Here is a 24,908-nt window from a genome sequence, read left to right as displayed (position 1 = left end):
ACACAGTCTAAATGCAATTCATAAAGAAAGCCAAATGAATCTTCAACTTTGAACGCTACTAGGCAAAAGTCACTCGTGCTTTCTTACGTGCTACTGTGCCTTCTAATCCGCCGCCTTCTCTTTTCTTAAGCACAGATCTGGGAAAATCCAAAGTTGACTGGTCGGAAGCACCATAAGAACCAAATACGGTAGTAGGGGAAGTTGAAATGGCTGTGGCATTCGCATTGTCGCCGACTTTTTGCCAATTGAGATTTGCTGCACCAGTCTGAGTGGTTTCGCGAGGGTTTTCGGAAGGATTAAGTATTTGGCCTTTAGGAATAAAGCGTACGGTGAAGGCAGAAGTCTGCTTCTTCTCCGCATAAACAAAGCGAGGGTTCTGTATCCGCCTCAATCAGTACCTGTGATCGGCAAGTCCTAGAGAACCCACTTCGATCATGGCTCGCGAGTATAATTGTTCTTCATCGGCAGATCTGCTTGTTGTAGATCGCCTCGCAATGTCTTCCTCAAATGTCCCCTCAGTCACAAGTATTTGGACAAGAGTTGGTCGTGTCTGACCTATTCTATGTACTCGCTACAGTCTTATTCAGTTTTATCTCAAGTAGTTAAGCCTGCACATACCTTGATAGCCTGTGCTTGGACATCCAAACTCCAAACTGGACCCAGAAAAATGACACGATTGGCACTAACAAGATTCCTGTCGCATAGTGTTGATTAATATGACGTGCGACGTTGGAAAAATCTACCAAACTTACAAACCTCGGGCCGCAAGCTTCAGGTCCATTAAGCAGACTCGTACTCCGGGCGTCTCGAAGTAATCTAGAGCCAGTCTCCTATTTTGAACGTGAAGTGTATGCCCTACAAAAGTTCTGCAGCGCAACTCGGTTAGGCCGGTAAATTTGAGTTTCACTCACGATGCGATGTCTAGAAGATCCAAAGCCTCAGTCAAGTGGCCAAGTTCGTAGTTATTCCCGAAAATAACGAATTTGTCATTTTTTGGGGCGTCTAGGATTGCATGGAGGATGAAATTGACCTTGGCTGATCGAGTTTTGGTGACAATAGTCAAGGGCAAGGGCCTTGGACCTTCATCTATTGATTTTGGAACTTGTCTCCCGATACTTATGGCGTTCATTCCAGCTTCGTCTAGCCGATCATCTATTTCGCCTTCTCTGCCTGTCCTTTTCTTCGTCAACTTGGAGGGAGATCTGGGTACTGCTTTCGGCGCGTGAGCTGCCGATGTCGTTCGCCCTTTTCCTTCCCGATGCTTTTTATTTTTTAATTTAGCCACAGCTTTGACAGCTTTCCTTCCAAAGTCAGTTTCCAAGACATGTTTGGGAACGCCCTTTGTCAAAACCTCCCAAAACCAGTCACACTTGTGAGACCTATGTTGCCAGCCAGCCATATGTAGTTCTTGTATGTTAGCTCCCATTACATTCAAAGCTCGCAGGGAATTGAGGCTGTGGACATCGATCATGTCAGGTTGAGTGTCGAAAGAGTCTGACCAGGCTTGCTTGATAAGAGGGGGCAAATAAGGGCCATCACATGGTATAGAAATCCCATTCTCCATCCATTCCATCCAGCCCGGCGTTTCAAGTGCAGTTTGAAGATGTTGACATGCTTCTTGCAGATTTTCCCGCACCTGTTCAGAGCAGTGAGGGTGATTTCTCAACCAGTCATGTGTACGAGCTAGACAATTTTCAGCTTCCATGTCACGAGCAGAGTACCAGAAGCAGGCGAGATGGAGATTGGTGACGACTTGGTTGAACGATTCTATGTTGCGAGGGTGAAGGAAGTAATCAACGTCCTCCCCACCGCCTGCGCAGAAGTTTAATACAGATTTCCTTTTGATCAGATCGAGGTGGCTCACTAGTATAAACGTTGCTTGCTATTAGTGCTGCTAGGACGTTGTACGTCACACGCTGCAGGGGATCGAACTGGATGACTTCTTGCAGGATGGTCAAAGGAGGCAATCGAGCTTCAGTATCAATTACCTTTGGCCTGATTATAGATGATTATGATTTCCGCTTTCTAAGCACAAATGCCGATGCAACCTACCCATGCTTAACAAGTATACCGCTAAGCAGGTACTTCATCCTCTGCACCGCGCCAAATGATGGCCCATTCTTCCCTCGAAGATGTGTGGTGACATATTGCTGGAATCTGCCCTCTGACTTGAACGGTTCAGCGGCTAGATAACCTCCCATCATGACTCCCAAGCGGGTGGCGTCTTCAATATCGCGCTTCGACCAAGCTCGTCTTGATGCTGTTCCGATTGCATTGTCGTAAGAACCATGAATGCCAATAAGGTCCATTTCCTGCAATTCCATCTGTCCTCCTTGTTGGAGATTCCGAGTTGGTGCTGCAGAAGGTGAATGTTGGCGTCATCTACGGTATAGAGCAGGACCTACTCCCGCTCACAATCCATCGTCTTTCAACACTAAGCTGCATTGCCATCCTCATTGCATTGGAGACTTTGCTGTAAGCCACATGTCCTTCATCTACACGAGTAAGCCAAACAAATAATCAATCGTACATCAACTTTTCGCATCAGGACGTGGTGCTGCTCACCGAGAATCATTCGTTTCCATCTCGCTTGAAGGAGGACTGAGGGCGCGAAATTGTGTTGCTCTCTGAACGATGTCTCTTCATACGCGAATCCTGAACCGGGTATGAGCGCAAAAATTTTAGTACCAAATCGACCCATAAACACACGGGCTACATCAATCAATATAATCTGGTTTCATCATTCAACTTGTTCAGTCCACATCAAAGCTTCAAGAAGGGCAGAGTTGACTCACATCATAATCTAGCAGTTCATCGACACTAGGTAGCTCGTCCGATCCCACTTCAAGAAGTCTCAGGGCTCCTTCTTCGGTGTGTTTTTCAATTTCCAGCTTCCACTGCGCGACTAATATATGAGGCACGACTACTAATGTGCCTTTGGCCAAGTAAAGCTTTTTTACTTTGTTCGGAACGCGCCTTTTCCTGACGGTCCTTAAGCAATCTTCATCCGAAGGCAACATACAATAAAAAGTCTTCCTATCGAAAAGGGACCTGATTTGAGGTGGCAGATAAGAAGTCCGCTTGGCGGAAGGATTATGAATAGACAGAATGTTGCAGCATAACTCGACAAGTGAAGGAAACGCCAATGCTGTTTGCGAATAGGGGAATGCAGTCAGTGCACGCAGATCGCGATGTGAAGGAAATGGATATGAACGTTCCGCAACAGTAGTGAAAACGGGAGAGATCTCGATGCTGTTGTTTGGCGGGAGTGTCGGCTGATGTTGAGTAGCTGTGATAAGAGCAAGGCACATCAAAGTTTTGCCGGTGCCCATCTGCTCGCACCTGATCAAAATTCAACTCAGCTAGCTGTCTGGCAATGTGAACGGAGAAATGGCACACAATATGCCTCCTCGAGGTAGATCAAACCATCCAGGATGCCGTTGAATGTCCCAAGTGGACAAGTTTATATAGTAGATGCGATTATTACCTGCCTCTCTGAAAGGGGTGAAAAGTGGGTCGACGAGCTTGTGGGGATTGGTTTCCATTTGCAGCATCTTAGAAACAGAACGCTGAGTGGCAAGCGATTAATGAGAAAGCACATAATTTGCTTTCCGAACTTGCGGCTCACGATCTGATACAGGTAGAGCCTTGTTAAGATACCGTGAGGATTCTCGTAGTTGGACAAGCTGTCATGAAGTTCTTGATCCAGGGGGTTCGTTGCCTCTCCAAATAAGGGATCTTCTGGGGATGGCACTGAGGCATAAATATCCTGCATACTTTGGTTGTCTTCACCCTACCAGCATGGTTGTCAGTCTGCCAACAAACATATAATAAGGATAATGAAAGGAAGTCCTACGGTTAATGACATTAAAACCCCTTCCGACTTATCATCATAGTCCCATACTCTTTCTAACGTTTTCAATAGTCCCTTGACTACCGTGTCTCGCCCTTTCCACGGAAGCCTCTTCCATATGCTACCTTGGGCGTCACTAGGTGTCACTCGACATCTAATCTTCGAAGAAATTCCTTTGTTACATATCTCTGCTTGGAACCCAAGACCTGGGTCATTTAGAGCTTTCGAGATAAGCCCAATGGTCAATCTGGACGAAGGCAGCGACGATGTGAAACTGTCGACGATAGCAGAGGTCAGAGGGGTCCACGACGATAATGGCAGAGTCGAGTCTGCAGGTACAGGTAGTGTTACTGATCCAAGCTGTATAGAATCATACTGGGCCATGACCTCTCGATTCCTAGCAGTATCTGTTTAGAAAAGATTATAACATATGAAGTAGATGTGCTCAGATGTGCTTAATTATTAGATGTGCTTATATTAGGAGTCCGCCGCCGAGGATGGTGGTGATGGTGGTCGTCGTTCGTCTGCCATATCGTTACGTGTGCATTTTCATCTGTGCAACTGTTGTTTACGTCTACTACATACGTACATATTTTGAACAACGAAGCACCATTTACCGCAGCAAGTGTGAGACGGTGCCCCGATCTCAGTGCTTTTCCCTCTCGCTCTCATCCTACACAGTAGAGACGGCTCCAAGTCCCCGGATGGCCTGCCGATATCCTTTTTCCCCTGCCAAAGTCGCGATCACGCGTTTCTTCTACCCATCACCCCTCTCTCGCTCTACTACGCCCCTATTTTGCCCGCCATCATGCCGAATTCGGGTAGGTAACACTAGCCGCATGCTTACTAGCTCTAGCTCTGTTGCTTCAGAGAATCCAAAGTCAGAAATGGCGAAATTTCTGGCGAGTCCGAACCCGAAGAGCTCCGCGTCAGAACCTGGACCAAGTCCTCATGATGTGTTATCAGCGCCAACTTCAGCTGGTCACATTTCAGAGGCTGAAGAAACACTGTCAGATCAACTGAGAAATCCTGGCTCATCGTCATCTTCATCTCCTTCACAATCTTCAACAAATAACCTCTCCAGCAAAAATGCTCCGTTCAAACTCTCCTCAACATATTCCTTACCCTCGAACATCTCTGTTCCGCCAGAGGTTCGTGAACACTTGATAGAATGGAGCAAAAATGTACTAGAACATTCGCGTTACGTCATACAAGAAGCACAGAAGAAGTTTGTGGGGTTAGGATTGAAAGTTAACGAGATGACAGGGTATCAGGAGGTGGAACGACTGAAATATATGGTATTCGAAAAAGGTACAGCATTTTTGCCCAGCGCTTCAATCATGCTTACCTTCATTGTTTCATACACCAGAGGACGAGCTTCAAAGGTTGCGTGAACATGCTCGAACCGCCAAGGCTGCTTATGATGAAGCTGTTGCTGCTCGTTCGGAAGCTCAACGCGAAACCAACATTCTGCTGGAACGCAAACATTCTTGGACCGATGCCGATGTCTCTAAGTTCACTTCTCTTGTCCGCTCTGATCATACCTCCTCCCATGCCGTGGCCTCGACATCTATCGCCCTCAAAGATGCCGAGATTGCTGTCGACAAATCTTTCTCTCAACTCATGCAGGTTATTTTACAACGGTATCACGAAGAGCAAGTTTGGAGTGACAAGATCAGGAGTGTCAGTACGTGGGCAAATGTAGCTGGTCTCGCTATCAACTTCATTATATTCGTCGGCGCGGTACTTTTGGTGGAACCATGGAAACGTAAGCGGCTGGTGGAAAAACTGGAGGAGAGGGTGGCGTCTATGATGGAAAGGGTGGACCACAGATTAGAAGGGGTAGAGGGTCATTTGGAAAGAGTAGCAGCTGGCTCTGCTTCAGCCAGTGCTATAAAAGAGCAGCATTCTGATGCTGCCATTCAAGGAGTGGAAGATATGCCGTCAAACTCAACAGCCAATCCATTAGAATTTGTTTCTCCCCAAACCATTCCTTTGATGGCTGCGGTCGATCCGACAATAAACGGATCAGAATCGCAAAGCGATCCTTTCTTTACTCAGACCATACGAGGATTTCCCAACTATCTAGATCCCTTAGTCAAACCTTCTCAGAAACGAGACTTGGCGGTAGCGGGAATGGCAGGGGCTGTTGCCGCTTGGATATTGATAGGAGCAGTGAGGTTAGTACGGGCATAATTTATAGTGACCACATGATATTCAGCGGATAGAAAAAATACATATGACGGAGTTTATGCACTACGAACCCCAGATAAGTCTCTCCATTCCTCGAAAAATGCAATCATTTCCGGAGTAATTCTTCTTCGGACAGTGTGAGCAGAGTTGACAAGGTGGGAAGCTTTGACCTGCGAGCGAGGATGAGTCTTCGCACTTGTATGGCGTCCAGATATACTTACATATGGAGCATCAAGACTTTCGTTCATGGCAGCCAAAGCCGCATCCTGGCAGATTGAGACGACTTCTGCACCAGAGCAGCCTTCAGTCTAAACCAGGTGTCAGTTTAGGTTCTGTGGGTCATTGCACTGTTAGTGGGACTCACTATTTCGGCCAGTTGCTCAACATTAACGCCTGGTTCCACGGCCATCGTGGCCAATCTGATTCGGAAGATATCTTTTCGAGTCTCAAAGTCGGGTGCCCCTACGTACAAGATACGATCCAATCTTCCGGGACGCATCAAAGCAGAGTCCAGGACATCGGGTCGATTGGTAGCTGCCACTACTGTCACACCCGATAACTCTTCTACACCGTCCATCTCATTCAAGAGAGAAGTAAGAACACCGGAATGAGCATGGTCATCCGATCGTGCTGAGCCAAGGGCGTCTATCTCATCCTGTAACGATACTTCGTTAGTTGTGAGACTGAAAACCGCCTTTCGACTCACAAAGAAAATGATAGAAGGGGAAGCAGCGCGTGCCTTGCGGAAAATCTCTCTTACTGCCCTTTCGGACTCGCCGACGTACTTGTTGAGAAGCTGGAGGATGGTCAGCACTTTCGCTTCATGGAAGTTCGCTGTAGCTCACCTCCGGACCCTTCACAGCAATGAAGTTGATACCACTCTCTGTGGCCAGCGCTTTAGCCGTCATGGTCTTACTACAGCCCGGAGGCCCATACAACAACACTCCCCTAGGAGCTTCTACGCCTAGCCTCTTGAACGTGTCTCTATGCATCAATGGCCATTCAATGCACTCTCTCAGTTTTTGCTTTACATCTTGTTGACCACCTATATCTGACCATCGCACAGTCGGAGTTTCGATGAATACCTCGCGCATGGCAGACGGCCGGATGGAAGGAAGTGTTGACAGGATGTCCGCATTGGTCAAGACAGGTTCGGAGAGGGTTGATGACGGAGACAGATGAAAGCGGGAGATGGCCGCAGAAGCGGATTCTCGCACGAGGGAGAAGAGATCAGCACCGACATAGCCATGAGTGCGCGCGGCAAGAGAAGAGAGGTCCTTTTCTGAAAGTGAATGAGGAATTTTTGAGAGCATAATGTCGAGAATTTCTCGGCGGCCTTTGACATCTGGCACACCTGTGAAAGTATGTTAGCCTCTGCTTGTTGCTTGAAAAAAGAAAGTTAGCTCACCGACTTCAATCTCTCTATCAAACCTCCCTGGCCGACGAAGAGCAGGATCAATGCTGTTGGGTCTATTTGTAGCAGCTACTACAAATACCCGTTCACCTTCCAAGCTCTCGTGACTCATACCGTCCATCAAGGTCAGCAAAGTAGCTACCACCCTTCGTTCAACTTCGCCTCCCTCCCCACCATCCCGCCTAGGACAAAGCGCATCCACTTCGTCCAATACTACAATACATGGACTACGTTTCCTTGCTTCCGTAAATACTCCACGTAACCGTTCTTCCGTTTCGCCATGATATGCTGAGGAAAGTTCAGGTCCGTTGACGACAATGCAAGAACATCCAGCAGACGATGCGACCGCCCTGGCCAGCGCCGTCTTACCCGTTCCCGGGGGGCCGTGAAGGAGGATGCCTCTAGGAGGGTTGAGTCCAAACTTGATATACAGGTCAGGGTGAAGCATCGGAAGATCTAGAAGGGTCTTAATTTGATCAATTTGAGATTGAAGACCCCCCAGAAATGTATAAGCGGAGACAGGGGATTCGGCGGGGGTGAAAAAGTTGATATAATGAGGGACGGAACTTGTAGACATCTTCGACTATAATTTCTCAGGATTTAATCTTCTGGTTACGACAAAAACTTACGAAGTCTTTAGTGCTGAGCACCTTTTTTTCGTCTGGAATGGCCTCGCGCACCTCTTTATTTTCCTGAAGTTTCTCTCCTTCAAGGGACACTGAAGTTTTCCAGTGCATCTCATACAGTCGCTGGTTTTCTTCATCAATAGCAAGTTCCTCCATTCCGTCTTCGATCGACGCTAAACGTTTCTCAATATCCTTGGGAGACACTTCGACGGAGATGATTTCAAACTTCCGAGGTGCCTTTTCAGTGTCACCGACGATAAGAGAGTAGCCCGTCCTGACATAGTGCAAGGAAGCTATATCAGGTGTCAACATTATGCAGAAGACAACAGCTAGAGAAGTCTTACTGAGTGCCTCCTTGATAGCAGCTTTGCACCAAACCCATTCTCTTGGGCTATCCAAGTTTATGGGCGGTCGAGTAACGACGTTCAGCTTGGAAGACGAGGGTGCTTCGGTCAAAGGTACTTCCTTCAGCACAATTGATACCAAGCGGCCTTGGCTTTGTCCGGCTTTGAAATGATGCATCTCTACCTCTGACCCGCAAAGATTATTGATTTGAGCTGATGAAAGTGCCACAACTGAAAGACAGGTTATTTTAACTGCTGACAGGTTCCTATAGAGTTTGTGAACTCACCGTCATCATCTATGCTAGCTTTGGGCCATGCCTGGGCCATAATGAAAGTACTGCCTGACTTAAATCGCATCCAATCACCGGCAGCTACTTTGTGCGTCCGGAGTGTCTCCGGAGAGATGTATGCACGACGGACATCACGGCTGACAATCGATTTCAAAGCACCCGTGTCAGCCTCAGTAGGGATTGCACGGAGTGTGACAATGGCAGACATGGTAATTTTGTAATATTGGATCGAACGTCGATTTAGCAGATGAACAAAATATATACGACGAGCAGAGAAGCCCTAGCGTCTGGATTGTCCTTCTTTGTTGCCAACGAACAACGCAGATATTTGAATCAAGATGAGTTTTGTGCTGCTTGTTCGTTGTTCCTGCTTCACGATTTCTTCAAAAAAATAATCAATTAATTAATGATACGTTGTTAATTTAAGTAATCTGCGCGGTCACTCAAGCGGACGAAGCCGCGAGGGTCAAGAAGGCGTCACTACTCATCAGAAGAAGAATGAATAATGGCTTTTATTTTATTAATTTTAGTACCAAAGCGGAAGAACATCAACTAAAGTAAACAAAACGCCAGGAGGGTGTATTAAACTGATGGCAAGTAAAACTGATGGCAATGGAAACAAAAGGAAAACGAAGCCAAGGACCAAGGACCGCACTTAGGAGCCTCCAAGACCTCGAGGTACAAATCAGACAGAACAATACGGCTCCATCTGTTATTGATATTTAATCAACCGGATGTTTTCAGTTCTTCTTATTCTATCCTTGTTGCTGCAACTAGGACACTCTTTGATCAATGGTTCATCTAAGCACAGTGATGGGATTCGAAACATCCGGATGATGGTGCAGCTATGCCATCCCAATATCTAATATTTTTGGAAAACTCTCTCCCTACCTTAGCACTCTCAAAGCCCCATCTTTTTTTCTCTCGACGCTGCCCCACGACGGCATCACCTCATCATGACACATGACATGCCCTATCACCGTCCTCCACCTCTTATGCCTATATCGTCGACCCCCATCATTCGCCGAAAATCACTACTCAAATTTCCTCCAATGGAAGTAACCTGGGACGAGCGCCCTATACAATCTTCTTCCCCGCACTCTCGCCATATACCAATGATGATCACGGGCAGACCTCACAAGCTACACAAAGAGCCGCCCAAAAAGATTCTGCTATCCGACGAGCTGCACATATTACCTCCTGCCAAGCTAGCAACATACTCTGTCGGAGGAGGAGAGGTGTTAGCGAGGTCAGTGAAGAAGAAGAAGTCTTTGGGTCATTGCTGCCCGTTGAGAGTGGCAACCCCCAAACACGCAAATGACATTATGCCTGCCCAAACAACGTCAGTTGATCGACTTGAAGTCCTTTCTAATGGCAGCCTGCCTGATGATAGTGAAATATTGCCACTCTCGACGACCGACCACGCTGCTCCGTCGCCAGTGGAGAGCGACGACGAGTCATGGCAACATCATGAATCTTATTATCCTGAGTATACACCTATAATACGCAAATGTAGTCCGTCGCAAACAATTGCCGGTACATCATCTTTAGCCGAGCTCCACGTTCAAAGACATGCGCATTTGATACGGCATTCCGTAGCTGTGCATTATCCCAAACTGCCGACGTGGGAAGAGTATAATCCTGGAGCGAAGGGCGACAAAGCAGAAAGCGGTTGGAAGACCGGCATATACGGAGTGGGGGGCTGGAGCGAATATGAATAGGAAGGAAATGAACTCAGTCAGAGGTTATCAATAGAAGTTATGAGTAGGCGACACGTTATCTACGGATCGGAGGGAATAATAGGTGACACGTTTTGGATTGAGTACATATCAAACGAACACCACTCATCTTGCACAGAAATTCATCAAAAAAGGAATACTATCACAATTTTCCATTTGTATATGTAACAACTATTAAAACACTGTATTTTTATTGGTAATCGACGTTAAGGCCATGCCAAATGATGATTCTGAGCCGTTGAGGCCTCTATGCGTATCCCCTTCTTCTCGCTTGCCGTCTCTGCACTCCTAATCCCTGAAAGCCTTCTTCTTGGTTTTCCCGTCATCTCGGGCAGGACCAGTTATACCAAGTGTCTTGAATCTTTCCTCAAGCCAGTCCTTGGCTGGCTTTTGATAAATCTCCTCATACTCCTCCACAGAAAGGGGTTTTTCGCCGTGCGCAGTGACTCGGAGACCGTGTCGTAGGGAGGGCTGGGCTGCTGGTGAGCTGGGGTCAAATAGTGATCATTAAAACCTACGTAGGCATCAAACGTAGCCGAGTGATTGACATTACGGTTATCCCAGATTGCGACGTCTCCAGGCGCCCAGCTACCATCCAAACAATGTTAACAAACCAGGCTGTCGAGGAGCAATAGCACATGGTGACTCACCTCCACCTGACTGTGGCGTCAGTCTGCTGAGCAAAACAGTCCTTCAAGAAAGAGAGAACCATGTCACTTTCTGCTTTCGGTACGCCTACCAACCTAGTGACAAAACCAGGATTGACAAACACCGACTTCATACCAGTAACAGGGTGGACACGGACAACCGGATGGATAGTCTCAATAGGCTCGCGACGTGGAATCTTGGAGAAGTTAGTTCGAGAGGAGGCTTGATCAAATCCTGAATGGATGGCTGAGAGAGATTCGAGGTATTGTTGGAAAGGCTTGGAGAGAGAAGAATAAACGGAATAACTGTACCGTCGTCAGAGCATGTAAAGCATTGAATGCTGCAGAGATACTCACCCAGAGGACCAAAGAGTATCATTTCCAACCTCAGGAGTGGTCAGAAGACGCAACATGGTAGTCCCAGGAGGTTGGACCTCGTAGGTCACATCAGAGTGGAAAAGCTCAGCTCGAGAGAAGGCATAAAGGTCCGGCCTAGAGTCTCGATCAGAATAGACAACTGCGCATGCAAATCAGCAAACAGCACACTGAGAAACAAACGGATTGAACTCACCAACAACATCATCCAAGTCACCTCGACGAGGAGTTGCATAGGTGGCGTGCTTGTGGAGAGGACCAAAGTGCTTCCCGAGTTCACGTTGCTGTTCGATAGTCATAGATTGCTGATTTCTAAAAACTATTGCACCATGAAGTCATCAGTAACTATGATCAGACATCAAAGAATAAGGGGTGATAGCAACGTACAGACTACACCCCGTTGTGCAACAAGCAAAGCACTGATAGTTGAATGGTCAGGATGTAACTCCGAGTGTCCAGCAAGGAGAATCTAATCAAAACTTACAGATCATCCTTTTCAGCCTCTCCGAGATCCTCCAGCTTCACGTCTCCTTCAACAACAGTCCCAATCGCCACTAACATATCTTTCAACCTGCCACCCCTAGCCTCGACGAAAGCGCGAAGTCTAGCCACGTTAGGATCGGCACGGTGACCGCGATCTTCAATGTCAAAGAAAGGGAGCGGAGGGTCGGATTGAGTACGGGGCGGATTGTGGGCTGTCCAAGATGCCGTCATGTATGATTAGTATTCGGAGATCGATCTTTCCTTTGCAACTGTATGAATGGGATCGACTTACGCAAAAACTCGGCATATGGGTAGTCTGCTCCAGGACCGGCGCCCAAGACTTCTCCCTAAATGATGCGTCGCGCTGTGTCAGCAATTTATTGGCAAGGTCGGCCACCAAATGATAGTAGGATATCAGAGAGAGAAATAATGAATTAACCAACTCACCACGTAGTTGAATGGGTCAACAGCAACGCTTTCATTCTTCTTCGTCCTCTCTACTTCGGGAGAAGAGCTAACCTGGACGTCGGTAACCTCATGAGCGCCGTTGAGTTTGAGTGTGCCAACAGAAAAGTCTTCGTCAACTAAAGTAGCAGTGGAAGACATCATTTTTCGTGAATTATGATTACTGTTTCCTTCACTTTGTTGTCCTGCAAGTGTCTTATTTTTGATACGGGGAACAATCGAGTTGGAAGGTCACGGTTTTATATAGGTCTCGTTATGGCCATTAGTGCCACCACGGGCCGCCACGCCCATCGCCCATCATGCTTTTACCCTTGCTTTGCTATCAACAATAATTGGTCATTTTTAGTGTTGTGGCGCCAACGACCCTGTTATTCGTTGGCTATTTGGCTAGAAGCTGGTCGGGCGCCTCCTGCAAAAATTGAGGGAAGTCAAAAAAGCAACATCGCCAAGCCCTTCGAGCACCAATTCTGGCGTGCTTGAAAAACGTGGAATCCACGTGTGACAATCCTCCCTGTAATAGAAAGGCACGGCCAAAGGGAGAGATTGTGGTTCCTAAGTAATTAATAATTGATCCCGACCGCGGTGCCGACCGGACCAATTTGATTACGTAGACGCTCATTTCATCTCTCCGTCCAAGTCATTTGTGCCACACCAACTTCTTCCTTTATGCTTCCGCAAAACACCGCCAAAAAGCTTCCGACATTCGGCTGTTGAAGTGAGCGAGCATCTGAGGAACAGTGAGGCAGGGCTTCTCTGGAAGCGTTTCAAGTTTCATTCCCTTTTCTCACACCTCCATTCCCCTACATTACGGGAACTGTTAGCTTCTAATAGATGCTTTCCTCAGTTGGGATAGAGGTAGAGAGAAAGGGAATAAGACACCTGTAGCTCACGTATCTCCCGTCTCCTTTGATTCGTTCAGTGGGGAGATGGGTCGAAGAGGGGCGAACATAAAACCACCATGTTGAAAAATGGATGATTATTATGTTGCTTTGGGTGAAAGAGAGCCGCTGAGTCCTTCATGACCAGTCAATTCAATCCCCATTCATGGTTTTTGCCGATTGGTCGGTATTACGTTCTGCCGTCGTCACAATACTTGTGACCGAGGCTGAGAATGAAAAAAAGTGTTTGTTGCCCCGAATCAACAACAAAGGACATTTTGATTGACCATCATGATGGTTGATAGAATAATTTAGCAAAGCTGATGATCTGCATGCTAAATTTCAAACACAACAAGATCAATGCGTGGTATAAAACGGTACTGATCTTCGCATTATATGTATTTCACGTTTAAGAGTGCATTATTCAACGTTAATTATTCATCACTACTACTAAAGTAAAATAAACCAGCAGCAGTATCTGCAGTGAATTTAAATCTCTTTCTTGCAATCTGTAGTTTTTGAGCAGTTTACCAGCTGAAAGGGAGCCCGTAAAGATAAGGGCAAACCTTGAAGAAGATATAAAGAAAGAAGCGATGAGGAGAGGAGGAAGGGTCAAGAAGCTTCTCACGGCGGGTCTGGTGGTGGCTCAAGGGTCAGCACATACCAGTACCTCCTCATGATATCGTGCGTACACACTATTATGGACAGATTCTGTGCAAACGGCAATGCAGTTTGTATTTATATATACAGACATGTCTTCTACGGTTTCATCAGTCATACCGGCAAAAGGCAAAGCGAGCGGCACACTTGAGTGTGGCGCTTGATCCGTTTGCTTGGTTGCAGATGGAGCAAAGAAGTTCTTTACACTTTGCATTTTGTACCATAGTAATTTTCGGCGCGCGGTGTCTGTACATGATCAGAAACCGGTTTGTCCAGCCGCGGCCGTCAACAAGAAATCGAGAAGCAACGAAGACCATACATCAAGAATACATTATTACAAGCAAAGGTCTTCTTCGGTTTTTCTCTATCCTTTTTCAAGGCCATTTCATCACTACGAGTTACGCGTGCATAGGCACACCACTGGACTTCGCCGACAGTACGCCTTTCTCGGCGAGCACAAATCTCAACGCGATAATAGGGCATCAGAAGATATCATCTGGTAACTGCTAGCACTCAATCGTAAAGAAGGGTGCCACACACGTATACATCAAAGCTCACCAGTAACCCGTCACATCATTGCCACTTTCTTCTTGGACCAGCAGTAACTGTGGCTCGCCACTATCGTGTGCCACACATATTTTTGCGCATCATCTTCCGGTGGCATAACATCGCATCAGTATTATTCTTCGCATAAAAGCCCCATAATATTCTTAAAAACGCCCATCGATGCAAAGCAGTACGTGCGCCTTCAAGCGAAATGGCTGCTGCTAACAAAACATATGGACTACTCGAATATCATTGCAGATACAGAGATGATGAATGCAGGCCATCATCCAGAAGCAGGTCCTGCTAACAATGAAGCCAGCAGGGCCAGTACACCTCTTACTATTATGTCCGCTACGGAAGACCCTCAACCAAATACAAGTTCGAAGAAGAGGAAGCAATCAGAAGAGTAAGTCCCAGCATGCAATAAGGGACAGTCATTTTTTTTTTCTGGCAATACAGCATACAGTGACCTAATCACCATCGCAACATTCACTGACGGTTTGGGTAAATGTAGGCCGCTCTTAGCATCTACTCGCTCTGCAAGGAGTAGAAGACAAACCCCATCGAAGACGACCTCAAGAACAGCTGTTGCTTCCAGTTCGCGGAAAAAAGGCAAAAGCCCTGCCGGTCGCCTTTCGATCTTTATACCACCTTCAAACGGCCAGATTGTCGAAGCTTCTCAGAATGCTATGTCTAGCAAGGCTACTTCCCCCGCTTTAGATTCTGACCTGGCTCTTGCAGTCGATGCTGATTCAATCCGCCGGGAAGCCGCTGCGGGGTACGAATCGAGGTTAAGAGCTAGACAGCCCGGTAACGCGAAGAGGGATGGTGGTCAAAGAATGGGCATATCTGCTTCTGGAAGGGACGTTAGGATAGGTGGAAGCACTAGACAAGCTGCGCAGCAGAGTAAAAAAGATAAAGGCAAGGGAAAATCTGATGTGCAGGTACTTATTTTCAGCTCTGAGAGTTGTCTCTTCCTCTCTCTTCCCGATTTGATGCACATATACTGATGATTAAATTTAGCCAAATCAAGACTTTTGTTCGGCTTGTCGGGGGATTGGACGATTTTTGTGTTGCGACGGATGTCCTAGGTCGTTTCATTTCATGTGTTTAGAGCCCCCTTTAAAGCTAGACGAGCTGCCTTCCGAGGAGATGTGGCTGTGTAAGCAGTGCCGTTCGGAAAAGGTGAGAGGTCTTCTGGTCGACTGATGTCTATGTTGACCTCTTTTTACCACGCAGGCAAAGGCGGAGGGAGCGAGTCTTGTCAAAGAGAGTGAAATCCCTGCTGTCCCTGCAGTGTTTCGTGCCATTTGCAAAAAGATAGAGGAGGAAAACCCAGAGCAGTTCAGGCTTCCCGCCGACGTCAGAAAATATTTCGCAGGTGTCACCACGGGTGCCGATGGGGAATATGTAGACTCTAGAGAGGCGAGAACCAAGATTGAGTACGTTTGTATTTCTCTTGCAGAAGTCCCCAGAGTTGACAGGACACGTAGTCGAAAGGGATTTTTGGAAGATCGCGACCCTTTCCGCCTTCGGGATGGGCGTCAAAGAAAAGTAGAATGCTACCATTGTGGAGGTTCAGCCCTTCCTAAACATTCTGTGATGACTGATCCTGAGGCTACGTGGCGACAAATAGTTTCCTGTGATTATTGTCCTCTCAGCTGGCATTTAGATTGTCTCTCTCCTCCGCCAACTATCATGCCTAGCGCAGGGAAGAAATGGATGTGTCCCAACCATCCGGACCATGTAATGGTGAGTAATATCGGCGTTACTTTTCTATTGTTTAACACATGCTATAAAGCCCCGTCGTCGCACTTTGCAAGACAATTTGCAAACCGTTAAAATCGTTGGAAAAGGCCAATTTAATAATGGAAATGTGGAGATCGCCAATGATTCAGGTGGTTCCGAGACGTCCGAAATGGAATTTGAGGATACGATCATCAATCGTAAGAAGTTTAGGGTGCCAGAGAAGATAATCAGGCTGGATTTTTGGGAGAAGCTTAGGAAGGAGAGGAATGTCATTCAAACCCCCGGTGCAGTACAGGAGGAAATAAATGCTGATGAGCAGGATGCGCAAGAGGTATGTCGAAGCACACCATCTTTTTCAACACACTAGACTAAATATCTGTGCTTGCAGGTCGTTCCACCCATGGAGGACTTGAACGCCGCTGCAATGATGATGGCTCTCGCGTTTTCTCGCCACACTCAAATTCACTCACGTACAGAATCTCTGTGCCATGTACCCTCGTCTGTTGAGTGCGAGTGAACGCGTTGTCTAGAACGTTCACCGAATTGTACGTGCTGTTAAGGCATGAAGGGATAATTGTATTAGGAACGACATAGATGTATCAAGCGTATTACAGCTCGCATCTTCATTCAGTGATTGTATCTATATGCTGAAAACTGCACATAACATGCTTCAGGTATAGTATGCTTGTTTCTAAGCTCTGTCCATGTGAAGCAACTATAAATAAATCCGACCATTTTCTCTACAGATATCAATTCATAGCACGCATAGCAAGTTCAAAAGCTACAAAAGTGGCGCCATTGGCAAATGGAGAACTGTAGCTAGTTAGATTTCGCCGCGCAGGATGGAAAGTGGAGAGTGACCTACCGTATGAGTGTTGGCGCCAAACCTCCTAAAAAGCCTTTCACGCCTTGCGCCCTCCAAGTCTGCCGAGTGCAGTCAATTAATCCCTTGAACTTTTGCTTTGTAGGGTCAAGAGAGTCAGTCTGCAATTTAGACTTTATCACATCCACAGGGTAAATCCTAAAAGATCGATCATCAGCTTAAGGGGCAACAGCCTGTAGGAGGGCGGGACCGACGAGAACCAGAGAGCGTATCCGGCGGCGGCACCATAAGTGACCGCCCACAAGGGCGAAATCTGATCACGGCTTAAATTAGTAGCACGCAGATGTCGTTGGACAAGCGACTCGTAAGCTAAAAAATAGCAACTTTACAAGAAATGAGCCCTAATGTCCTGATGGTGGAAGTATAAAAAAAGAAAAAAAAAGAGCTTACCCATAGCCAATACCGTCGCGTAACATCGTAGGCACCTGTCCTTTGAATACACCCTTGAGACCCCCGCCGTTTTTGTAAAGCTTGATGGCACAATCTAACGGTCCGTTATACATGCGAGGCAACATGTCAGGTTGCGTTTGGAGGCCTTGTGACAATTACGCTCAGCAACTTGAAATTGACAAGATGTCCATGAAGAGCTCACGAATACGGATGTGTTCAACAGGGTTGGCAACAACAGTATTGGCTACCCCAGCAAACGCCCCACTGAGCCAAAACTCCGCTAGGAAGTGTCAGGTTTGTGCAAGTATGAGACAGGTTGTGGAAATGGCTCACCGAGGTTCAAATCTCGGCCTCTTGCCCGTTGCGCAAAGAACCTTTTCGCCCATTCTAAAGCGCCGAATTGGATAGAAACGCAAGCTCCGATACCTAACAGGGGAGTCAAAGTGCCCTGTCATTCCACAAGAAATCAGTAAAAAGTACTCGCTCAATCCGCTTTCAAAATCCTAGTTGCCCTTCCATACAAAACTTTGAATCTGCATCTTTAACTTGAGAGTCCAAAAGCCACACAAACCAGGCAGCTTTGGCAACCGATTGCCAGCAAAAGGCCAGTCCACGCAGAGATGTAGTTTCAGAATCCGTATGTCTGACTGACCTTGTAAAATCCTAATGGACCATCGGCTTTGAGCAGCTTTGAGGCACAATCTATTGGGGAAGAATATGTTCCTGGTGGAGCTGTCTGCACTCGGACCTTGACAATGTCAAATGGCTATGAAGAGGAAGAAATTAGGGTCCCGGTCAGCCCAAGCAATTTTGCCAAGGAAGGGATAACACACCTGACCGACAAGTACTTGGGCAATTCCTCCTATTGAGCCTCCGACCAAATCTTTCTGTGTTTGGGTGAGGGGCACACCGGCAGGATCGGGAGGAGGGGAAAGAAGCTCGGACATTGGGAAATGTCGGGTTGCGGGCAAGTAATATCAAGCCTTTTACTGTAATGTCTTTGCGACACAAAGCGAATAAGAATGACAACGATGATAACAAGAGCACATAAAATGTCGAGTTTGGTTCTTTCGGCTGAGTCCTGACTCGACCGCACTCATCGGCAGGCGCGGAGTGCCAGGCACAAAACTGACTAGATACGTGCTTAATTTATTTATTTAGGAGATAAGGAGGGCACTGCAGCGGCCACACCCACACACATAAATAATACTAGTAGCACTTCCTATTCGGCCATTGGTGGCACAGTAGGAGGCGCACGTAAATACCTTGCTGATGATCATTTCTAGTCTGACGCATTGGCATTAATGTTTTCATATGATGCATCTGAGTTTACTGACCGACCAGGGCCAGCAAAAGATAAAACGAGAGTCAAGCTATGATAAAGAGTGCAGGTACGTATGTCACGTATAGTAGATCAACTACAACGGTAGATGAAATGATGATAATGGCAATGATGAATGTCCAGGAGATGAGAAACAACAAATGGAGAATCTATAAGAGCACGAAACAACAACCCAAGCATGTCGTCCAAAGAACCCAAAACAATGATCGGCACAGCCGAGACCCCGCGACACGTTCGCCTGATTTCGCTGAACTCAAGCCGCCAAGAGCCGGTTTAACAAACGTTCTAAGACGAAACAGCAGCAAGTGCTTCTACCTCTTGTATTGCAACCTGTTTGCGGCGTCTGTCCGATCGAAGCAATCGCTGGAGGAAACCTTCCTTCACAGAAGGAGCGACTTTGGATTGGTTTGCAGACGTGATCGACTCGATAGACATAGACTGTTGGAGGTAGTGGGTGTTTGGCACAGGTACCTCATAGATAGCGGCTGGTCTTTGCCCAACAAGCACCTTGCCTTGCCCTCTGCGTACAGCGTTGACCATTACTGGAGAAGGTGGTTGCTGTGGAGTAAGAGGCATATCTTCAGACTCGAGAGAGGATGACGAGCCGGATCGATCCAAGGGAGGAGCAATGTAGGTACGAGACCCCCGCGAGGACGTGCGTTGGTGTCGCTTGTGGCTGGAACGCCCAGTGGTCGGTCGCGCAGGGGTAATCGGAGTCGGTGGAAGCTCTGGTGAGGAGGCGACACTTGGTGAGTAGAAGGAGTACTCGCTCAAGAACGGTTGGAAGTCTGTAAAAAATACAATTTAGTGACCTATATACAGTGCATTTGACGCGTTAGAAAACTCACTGTCGAGTATTTCCCCCTCGTCGACGGAAAGGTCGTAACCCAAGAGAAAGAGCAGTTGTTTTTCCATGAGATTGATCTCGCTAACAGGAAACATCTGTGCATACTTGCACCAGTGCTTGTTCTTCGGGGAAGAATCGTTGAGGTACTTGGCGGAGACGATGAGAGTCGCGAGGAAGACCCTATGACGCGTGCAAGGCATGCCTGATGATAGCATTAGAAAAAGGGAAAAAGGCCGTTTCCTAAAGTCGCTCACTTTTGGACACTTTGGGAAGACGATGTCGCAATCGTTCAAGGTATACGAGTGTAGCAAGGAGGGTTGATACCTGCACATTGGATTGCTCGCAGACGACCGCAACAAAAGTTTCCAGAGACGGGAGACCAAGGGCTTCGTCGGCGCTTTCCTTGGTGGGAGTACCAGGCGGGGTGAACGGAACGGCAGCCTTGGTGGCTTGACCAATGACTGAGGTGGTCCTTTCGGCGAGGTAGTCTAGTAGGGTATCGATGAGCTCCAACTCGAAACGTGACACGCGCTCAAGACCGAGACTTACAGACGAGCTCACGCGAGACATCAGTGCGGATGAATTCGAGAAGAGCGGGGTCATGAATACCGCAGGGTGCCATCGAGGCTGGATGAGTCCTGTCCTCGAAGCGGGGAGAGACAGGCTCGAATTCGGGGGTGGAGGGGGTGTACGTGAACATAGCCGGATGCTCAAAGTTTTTGTGTGTTAGAAAAGAGTTGTGCGAATGTTCGGAGGAAAGAGAAGGTCGTAGGGAGGAGGGAAACGACGGGGCGGAGAAACGAGGCGGGGGAGCGAGAAAGGTATGGAGACGGAGCGGGGTGGACTGGTCGAAGAAGAGGGTGGGAAGGCGGGCGAACTCGAGTTTTATACGGGGCTTCCAGGCCATGACGCGCCGACTGGACCAACGCCGCCGAAATCCGTCGCGTCGCCTGTAACGGCTGGCAACAGTTCAGAGACACCGCCTGAAAAGTCACGGTAATTTCCCGAGAGGCCCTGAGAAACGCGCTTTTGGCGCCGCAGTGGATATTTGGCGTGTTTAGCTCTGGCCTGGATCCTGGGTCCGAGGCTTCTAGGCTCCTCGATTCTGGCCTCTGGTTCCCATTTAATTTATACTCACACTCTAGATACGGAATCTAGCTTGTTACAGTTTTGTTGTTTCCATGGTGGTGAGTCATCGGTCGTCACCTCTGCCATGGCTCACGTCGCGTAACGCGTCGGCGTCAAATGGTTCCGATGGACTAGAATTTACGCTGATACAATATTACGTAGCAAGCCGTATTACTGTCACTTTGTAATAAATACATGCAACTAGATAGCTAGCTTTGTCCTCCTGTCTGCCGCTCAATGCTAACAGCGCTATAGGCTTAGATACGGTGCCATCTGTCATGCTGCTTGTCTGTCTGTCGGTCCACCATCTGGTATATGTCGCCATACCAAAGCAATCTTGCCTCTAATACTCTAATACGCGTCAACAGAGGCTCGCTCCATAGTAGAAATCATGATCGGAAACAAAGTCAGAAGTCAAATAAAAGTGGACTTTTTAGCTTTTTGGAAGAACAGCCAAGTTCCAGGTTTCTGGCCTTTCAGATCAGCGTCCATCAGGAACTGAGGCTTTTATATCAGATAAAATAGGGTTGTTTATTCATATTTTTCGTTACGTTGTGCATTGTCATTCATCGCCACTTACCATCCACGATGACAGCAGCAGCAGCAGCAGTGATCGCCCGTTCTCGATCATGAGTCAAATTATTTTTCGGTCGCTAACGACGACAATCCTTCGTCAATGAGAATTTTGACATAACAATGGTCTCAAGGTTTCAAGCGAGAAAAGTTCGTTACTACGAACCACGTGCAACAGCCTGCAGTCTACAGTCATAGCAAGTTGACAACTAGTACTACGCGACATAAAAGGGAAAACTATTATTACGGCTTGTGGAAGTTTGTGGTGCTTTGGAAGAAAATCAAAAAAGGAAGGCGACTATTTTTCCTTTCATGACCAAGTCCTGGAACTTTTAGAACGGGGGGTTAATTGGACGATGGTATTACAGGCCGAGATAAAGGAGGTGGTAGTCTGTATGTGACATACGTGACACGCCAAGATATTGGTGCTGCAATTATTGTTGTATGCGGTTGACATATGAAATTGTAGGCTGCAGACTTTCTTGCCACCATCCCTCATTCACCATTCACATCATCATTTACACCACCAGTCATCCCATCCCTTTTCTCAGTCACCACCAGAGCCTATTATCCGCATCTTCATATTCTCACGCAGAGCACTTATTGCAACTGATGATATGTTCGCGTCTCCCAGACCTATCAATAACTCAAAGTCTATTAACCCTTTTCCTGACGAACTATGCAAGACTGCGCAGGGTGATGAACTTATTTGGTAAGCTATTCTAGATCAATGATTATCTAAACTTTACTATTCCCCCTTAAGGCTAGGTGATTCAACATTTCATCGTCCGCCGATGGCTTTCAACCCCAGCCCTCTTCAGCTTTCTGTCACCTTATTTGATCGCCTTGTATATGACATTCCTCCTCGCTCGACTGGACGTTCTTCATCTCCTCGTAATCAATGGGATTCTCCTACAGATATTCTCTTTTACCATCACCGGCCCTCTGAACATTCGCAAAGTGGAGACACGTCTGAATGTGACTCAATGGCCACATGGACACAGCCGTATACAGCGACCTTGCACCAAGCGAGAACTGAAACACTGGGGAGAAAGGAAAGGGCGGGATTACTGCGAATGCAAACTGTACCCGTACAGGGCAGCCAGGACATGATGGAGTTATTACCATATACTCCTACCACCCATGCAATGAAGCACTCTGCAGAGCGCTCCAGTGTAAAAGATGGCGGCGCTCACGGTGCCAAAGAATCAAATTTACTCATTTCTGTATTGGATTCGCGGCCGACGTCTGACAACTTTCAAGAAAGCCATAATGACATGGGGCTTTTGGCCAATCGCGTCATCATTACACAACCTCTTCACCTAAAAGAGTGCCGTTCGATAGAAGTTGACGAAAATGCTGTCAATGCCTCATACAATAGGCTGCCTTCAAATGAATTCAATAAACTGCAAGTGGACGGAAAGGTTACCGAAACCGGTGAGAAGGATTCCACCAAGGCCCTTGTTGAGAGGACTGGAAGGGAGGCCAAGAGGGTACGAATGGCAAACATCTGGCAAAAAGAAGCGTTTCATCCCATGTTTATGACTGGATAGGCTCGACTCTGCATAGCTCCGTTGTCTAGTTGCCGTCTTTTCTGAACCTGACTATCCTTCCCTGTTCTATGATCTCCTCAAAGTCGTCCCCGAGAACAGTATCCTCGTCTTCGACAAGTTCCCCGGCTTCTATATCTTCCTCTGTCTTCTCTGTTTCACCTTCCTCGACAACCTTTATTCTTTTATATGACTGAGAGCGTGGTGATGTATGGCTTTCGGCTATGGAGGCAGCACGACGGCGTCGATTTTCATTGTTCGGCATTGGCTTTACAACCGTGTCCTGTTCTGCACTATGCGACCGAGTGAGAGGCAAGACTGATCGTCCGCTTGATGGAGTTGAAGTTGCTTGTTTTTGGGCCGCTTGCGCGGCTACTGCTCCAGGGTTGTACTAAGTTGGCAAGTCAGCAATCTGTTCTTCCACTATATTTGACAGGACAAACCTTTTTATACTTTTCGTAATCGTTCAAAACAGTCACTCCCAAGTTGTTCTGCGTTACAGATCAGCATAACCCTTGAGATCTCTTCGAATAAACATCCACCTTATACACTTCAACCAAGATTGTCTTATCGGCATTCTTCAAGTCCACTGTATGTCCTCCGCCTAGCATTGCAACTTGCTCAGCGACTGCCCGGATCATTTCCATCCTCTCAAGCTTGTCTGAGCTACGGGAATTTGCGTTGACTGCGAACTAAACCTTTTATAAGCAAAAAGTCCGGGATGAAGGATGGCTAGTGTCGTACCTTGAAAGCTTGTCCATCTGGAGATTCAAAGCCCGATTTGACAACTGAGGCAGTCACTTCACTCAGTTGGCGTAAAGTTGCCCTAGCTGTTGCCGGTATGGGTATCAGTCTCTTACAGTGCCTGTGGGAAGACATAGGGACAAACGTTAGCGGCAAAGGGCAGGGATGAAGAAATCACATACCTCAGGGGACACTTTCCTGTTGATGCTGCGTGTTCGAGGATATATTCAACGAGTCGATGGGGTTGTAGTGGAGGTAAAACAATGACATATATCACTAATAGACGTTAGTGCCGTATGCTGCCTACTAATTTACATTACTAACTCACAGCAGAAACCCTCCCTGCTGCACAATCCTTGATGTCATAGTCAGCGACACATAAGTAGACATCATTATGTGACCACCTACTGAATCTTTGAGACTTTGTGCTTTGGTCTTTCATGGATTCCAAATCCCTTTTCAGCATCTCTTCGAAATCCAGATTGCCATCGTGTGAGTCCTCTTGTCCTTCAGAGGACTCGTGGTAAAGCTCGTCTGCTATCTTCTCGAGGTGTTTGATTATCTCCAACTCTGCTGCTTTTTCCTTATCCTTTGTGGTAGATATAAGTATGCCTGGTAATGAGAGCTTTTCTGGCTGATCATCGCCGGTGTTCAATCAGCTTCTCCCCGATGAGACTCCATTAGACTCCATTAGAATACAAGACGCACAAGGGGCTTCTCTCTATACTTATCCAACGGAAATACTTTTGGATGTTCTTTCCCTTCATTTGATTGATCATCCTGGTTGCCCTTTTCTCCGCCATTGCCGTTTCCTTTGTCCCCGCCTCCTGCGCCAAACTTGTAGAACTTGTGTTTCTGAGCTGTCCTTTTCCCAGAGTTGTTCCCGTCTCCACTGCTTGCTTTTCCCATGGTGTTTTGACAGTAGGTGTAGTGCTTGTATAACTGTGAGCTGCGTGCGCTATGTATATTACGGTATCTGGCAGCAAGAGGAGTCGGCACTAGTAGTAGGGTAATAAATTTCGGTGATTCGTTGGGTTTGTTGTTGTTACGACTGGCGGGGCTCCATTGTCCAGCAAACGCCTCGATTTTTGATTCCGGATAGCTGTCTTCCGCGCAACGATTCATCTATATATGACGAAGATCTGATTATTTTGGATCTTGAAACATTTTGCCATCCTTGGCCGCTAGC

At 47.1% G+C, this 24,908-nt stretch overlaps 9 protein-coding genes across 9 annotated transcripts; 3 read left to right on the top strand and 6 right to left on the bottom strand.

Moving 5' to 3' along the window:
- Positions 1 to 58: 58 nt before the first annotated feature.
- On the bottom strand, positions 59 to 4,237 carry CNBG2860 (hypothetical protein; the record flags this gene model as incomplete). The annotated part of the gene is made up of 13 exons (XM_769212.1): positions 59 to 376; positions 428 to 571; positions 619 to 694; positions 753 to 866; positions 912 to 1,812; positions 1,865 to 1,995; positions 2,053 to 2,356; positions 2,406 to 2,495; positions 2,566 to 2,731; positions 2,796 to 3,342; positions 3,400 to 3,554; positions 3,629 to 3,793; positions 3,857 to 4,237. The coding sequence occupies 13 exons, from the start codon at positions 4,235 to 4,237 to the stop codon at positions 59 to 61; spliced, it is 3,492 nt and encodes a 1,163-aa protein (XP_774305.1).
- Positions 4,238 to 4,557: 320 nt separating this feature from the next.
- On the top strand, positions 4,558 to 6,049 carry CNBG2850 (hypothetical protein; the record flags this gene model as incomplete). Its single annotated transcript, XM_769211.1, has 2 exons — positions 4,558 to 5,164; positions 5,223 to 6,049. 2 exons carry the CDS (start codon positions 4,558 to 4,560, stop codon positions 6,047 to 6,049), a joined length of 1,434 nt encoding a protein of 477 aa, XP_774304.1.
- Positions 6,050 to 6,102: 53 nt separating this feature from the next.
- Positions 6,103 to 8,928, bottom strand: CNBG2840 (hypothetical protein; the record flags this gene model as incomplete). The annotated part of the gene is made up of 9 exons (XM_769210.1): positions 6,103 to 6,216; positions 6,268 to 6,354; positions 6,411 to 6,701; positions 6,753 to 6,842; positions 6,892 to 7,400; positions 7,455 to 8,043; positions 8,090 to 8,379; positions 8,431 to 8,661; positions 8,718 to 8,928. 9 exons carry the CDS (start codon positions 8,926 to 8,928, stop codon positions 6,103 to 6,105), a joined length of 2,412 nt encoding a protein of 803 aa, XP_774303.1.
- A 1,819-nt stretch (positions 8,929 to 10,747) lies between these two features.
- Positions 10,748 to 12,573, bottom strand: CNBG2830 (hypothetical protein; the record flags this gene model as incomplete). Its single annotated transcript, XM_769209.1, has 9 exons — positions 10,748 to 10,930; positions 10,978 to 11,047; positions 11,110 to 11,412; positions 11,464 to 11,623; positions 11,678 to 11,800; positions 11,869 to 11,900; positions 11,966 to 12,176; positions 12,257 to 12,311; positions 12,412 to 12,573. The coding sequence occupies 9 exons, from the start codon at positions 12,571 to 12,573 to the stop codon at positions 10,748 to 10,750; spliced, it is 1,299 nt and encodes a 432-aa protein (XP_774302.1).
- Positions 12,574 to 14,693: 2,120 nt separating this feature from the next.
- On the top strand, positions 14,694 to 16,779 carry CNBG2820 (hypothetical protein; the record flags this gene model as incomplete). The annotated part of the gene is made up of 8 exons (XM_769208.1): positions 14,694 to 14,703; positions 14,772 to 14,919; positions 14,980 to 15,457; positions 15,537 to 15,698; positions 15,753 to 15,955; positions 16,007 to 16,265; positions 16,315 to 16,593; positions 16,651 to 16,779. The coding sequence occupies 8 exons, from the start codon at positions 14,694 to 14,696 to the stop codon at positions 16,777 to 16,779; spliced, it is 1,668 nt and encodes a 555-aa protein (XP_774301.1).
- A 474-nt stretch (positions 16,780 to 17,253) lies between these two features.
- CNBG2810 (hypothetical protein) lies at positions 17,254 to 18,482 on the bottom strand (the record flags this gene model as incomplete). Its single annotated transcript, XM_769207.1, has 7 exons — positions 17,254 to 17,283; positions 17,336 to 17,468; positions 17,536 to 17,680; positions 17,738 to 17,815; positions 17,869 to 17,983; positions 18,188 to 18,301; positions 18,369 to 18,482. 7 exons carry the CDS (start codon positions 18,480 to 18,482, stop codon positions 17,254 to 17,256), a joined length of 729 nt encoding a protein of 242 aa, XP_774300.1.
- A 680-nt stretch (positions 18,483 to 19,162) lies between these two features.
- CNBG2800 (hypothetical protein) lies at positions 19,163 to 20,631 on the bottom strand (the record flags this gene model as incomplete). The annotated part of the gene is made up of 4 exons (XM_769206.1): positions 19,163 to 19,665; positions 19,726 to 19,926; positions 19,979 to 20,212; positions 20,274 to 20,631. The coding sequence occupies 4 exons, from the start codon at positions 20,629 to 20,631 to the stop codon at positions 19,163 to 19,165; spliced, it is 1,296 nt and encodes a 431-aa protein (XP_774299.1).
- A 1,411-nt stretch (positions 20,632 to 22,042) lies between these two features.
- Positions 22,043 to 23,168, top strand: CNBG2790 (hypothetical protein; the record flags this gene model as incomplete). Its single annotated transcript, XM_769205.1, has 3 exons — positions 22,043 to 22,137; positions 22,189 to 22,918; positions 22,995 to 23,168. The coding sequence occupies 3 exons, from the start codon at positions 22,043 to 22,045 to the stop codon at positions 23,166 to 23,168; spliced, it is 999 nt and encodes a 332-aa protein (XP_774298.1).
- CNBG2780 (hypothetical protein) lies at positions 23,004 to 24,628 on the bottom strand (the record flags this gene model as incomplete). The annotated part of the gene is made up of 8 exons (XM_769204.1): positions 23,004 to 23,366; positions 23,419 to 23,466; positions 23,518 to 23,667; positions 23,720 to 23,840; positions 23,902 to 23,995; positions 24,048 to 24,074; positions 24,128 to 24,353; positions 24,428 to 24,628. The coding sequence occupies 8 exons, from the start codon at positions 24,626 to 24,628 to the stop codon at positions 23,004 to 23,006; spliced, it is 1,230 nt and encodes a 409-aa protein (XP_774297.1).
- Positions 24,629 to 24,908: the final 280 nt, after the last annotated feature.

The sequence above is a fragment of the Cryptococcus neoformans genome, chromosome 7, assembly GCF_000149385.1.
Source record: "Cryptococcus neoformans var. neoformans B-3501A chromosome 7, whole genome shotgun sequence".
Classification (NCBI taxonomy): domain Eukaryota; kingdom Fungi; phylum Basidiomycota; class Tremellomycetes; order Tremellales; family Cryptococcaceae; genus Cryptococcus; species Cryptococcus deneoformans.
The sequence above is the reverse complement of the archived record's forward strand: the minus strand, read 5'-3'. Positions and strand labels throughout refer to the sequence as shown.